Source organism: Mobula hypostoma, chromosome 7 (assembly GCF_963921235.1).
Source record: "Mobula hypostoma chromosome 7, sMobHyp1.1, whole genome shotgun sequence".
In the NCBI taxonomy this organism is placed as follows: domain Eukaryota; kingdom Metazoa; phylum Chordata; class Chondrichthyes; order Myliobatiformes; family Myliobatidae; genus Mobula; species Mobula hypostoma.
The window spans coordinates 187,145,118-187,147,617 of record NC_086103.1 but is presented as its reverse complement, the minus strand read 5'-3'; the positions used below and the strand labels follow the sequence as shown (position 1 = coordinate 187,147,617).

The 2,500-nt window shown below is 61.7% G+C and overlaps 1 protein-coding gene across 1 annotated transcript in view; it reads right to left on the bottom strand.

Annotated features, from left to right (window-relative positions):
- Positions 1-2,438, bottom strand: part of trpc2b (transient receptor potential cation channel subfamily C member 2b) — a 73,216-nt gene extending 70,778 nt beyond the window's left edge. The window contains exon 1 of the mRNA XM_063052991.1: positions 2,096-2,438. Within this exon, the coding sequence (XP_062909061.1) occupies positions 2,096-2,110 (15 nt within the window). The 5' untranslated portion in view covers positions 2,111-2,438. The remainder of the gene's footprint in view (positions 1-2,095) is intronic.
- Between the last annotated feature and the right edge of the window lie 62 nt (positions 2,439-2,500).

The following is a 2,500-nucleotide window of genomic DNA, read 5'->3' as shown; positions in this document are numbered from 1 at the left end:
CAATCAACTTCCCAGCTCTTTACTTCACCCCTCCCCCTCCCGGTTTCACCTATCACCTTGAGTTTTTGATTTGTCTCCCCCAACCTTTAAAATCTACTCTTCTTTTTCTCTCCAGTCCTGCCGAAGGGTCTCGGCCCAAAATGTCGACAGTACTTTTTTCCATAGATGTTGCCTGGCCTGCTGAGTTCCTCCAGCATTTTGCGTGTGTGGCTAACAATTATTTGATTCTCCTTTATCCTTGTGGACTGGAAATAACATTAAACAATGTTGAAATGGCAACTGAGACCAGGTTTCATTGGCGCGGGGGAAAGGCATGGGCATGGGGAGCGGGGGGACAGGGGGACAGATGTGTGGTGCTGGGGACAGTGAGGACAGAGGGAAGTGGGGGAGGGAGCCGGGGAAGCTGTAACACAATACTAGATGAGTGATCGAGGGTAGGGGTGGGGTGTGGTAGATAGGAGGAGATGGGTGAGACCAACAGCTAGGATTGGAGGAGACTGGACCGGACCCGACAGGAAAGGCTGGTGAATCCGGATTGTGGAATTCAGCCTCTCTGTATCTGGACTTTCCCCCTTCTCTCAGACGATCCCCCTCTGACCCACATTGCCTGTCCTGTCCTGTCCTGGGTTTGTGGCTGGTTGCCTCGGGCAGGAGGTGCTGTGTTCGATATCCTTCACCACCCCACTCTTTTCCTCGGGCTCAGTGTGGTTCCGGAAGGGTGGGGGGGGGGTTCCTGTGCCTTTATCAACCCTTATTCCCCCTGCTCTGTGCCAGCCACTCCCATGGCGCTGTCTCTGGGGGTGAGTGGGAGCAATTAACAGCTTCCAGGTTGAGCCTGGCTCACCTGACCAGAGATAGGCCCCTCTCCACCGAGACCACCAGAAGGGACAGAGGGGCGGGGAGAACAGAGTAATGGAGGCATGGAGAGAGTGGGGAAGGGAGGAGAGAGGTGAGGTGGGGTGGAGATGGAGGAGAGTGGGGCATGGGGAGAGTGGGGACGGGAGAGGTGAGGTGAGGTGGGGTGGAGATGGAGGCAGGTGGGACATGGAGGAGGGATGAAGGAAGTGGGGGTAAGCAGGGTGAAAGGGGAGGAGAGGGATCGAGGGGGAGAGTTGATGATGGGGGGGGAGGAGATGAGGGTGGTGGTGAGGATGGGGGGTGGGGACAGGGCCAGGCTGTGATCTCCCCCCTCACCAGGTCAGGAATGTCGGATCGGCAGCTGGATTGGGGCATAAATTCGATGCCATTGACACCGGGAGAGCAAAGCTGTCGCTGACAAGGTGGGTCAGTTTGAGTTTGCCCTCCCCTCCCTCCTCCACCGATGGGTTTACTGGCCCTCCACCCCGGGTCTCTGCCCCACTAGAGCCGTGAGAGGACGCAGAGCTGGCGAGGTGTCACCGCGAACTCTCTCTGGGTAACAGAACCTCTCCCGGACAGGGAAAGGAGAGTGGTCATCGGCAGACTTCTGGCCCCTGCTCCTTCTCTGTCCCTGACCCAGCCATTGCTACCCCCCCACTCTACTTCCCCTGGGTGACACCCCTCCTGCTCTCTGCCCACCCACCGTCTCTCCCAGTATCCCTCTCCCACCCACCCCCACCCTCCCTGACTTCTTGGAAACCTTTCCCAGATCTTGGCTGGGACAAGCTGTTTTGCAGGCAAGTGGCGTGGGACGGTGCAGACTCCCTCTCCCCTCCCCCTTGCCCTCTCCCCTCCCTCTCCCCTCCCTCACCCTTCCCCCTCTCCCCTCCCCCCTCTCCCCTCTCCCTCCCCCTCCCCCTCTCCCCCTCCCCCTCCCCCCTCTCCCTCCCCCTCTCCCCCTCCCCCTCCCCCCTCTCCCTCTCCCCCTCCCCCCTCCCCCCTCTCCCTCTCCCCCTCCCCCTCCCCCTCTCCCCCTCCCCCTCTCCCCCTCTCCCTCTCCCCCTCCCCCTCTCCCTCTCCCCCTCTCCCTCTCCCTCTCCCCCTCTCCCCCTCCCCCTCTCCCTCTCCCCCTCTCCCCCTCCCCCTCTCCCCCTCCCCCTCTCCCCCTCTCCCCCTCTCCCCCTCTCCCTCTCCCCAAACCCCTCTCCTCCCCGCTTCCCTTCGCCCCCTCTCTCACCGTTAAATGCTCCATGGTTGACACTAGTCCTTGGCACCGGTCGGGTGTCCCGGTCTCCCGGTCTCCGACCTGTGTCCAGCCGGTCACGGGAACGCGCTGTGAGTTCCGTCACCCCGATCACAGCCCCCGCAGGTCACCCATGGTGGCGAGCCCTGGCGGCCGCTCCGTCCCTCTCCCCGGCGGAAAAACAGACCGGGTGTAGGTGAAGGCGCCGGTGAACTGAGCTGAGCCGAGCCGAGCCGGCTGCGGGGTGCGGCCGGGACCACGGGGGAAATGACACGTTACCTGTCCAGGGACTCTCCTGTCAAACGATGTAATGATCAGCTCCCCCCGGGGAGCAGCGAGCTGGCTGCACGCCGTTCCAGGGTGGATTCCTAATTAGAAACAGGCTGCTCATTAAATCCG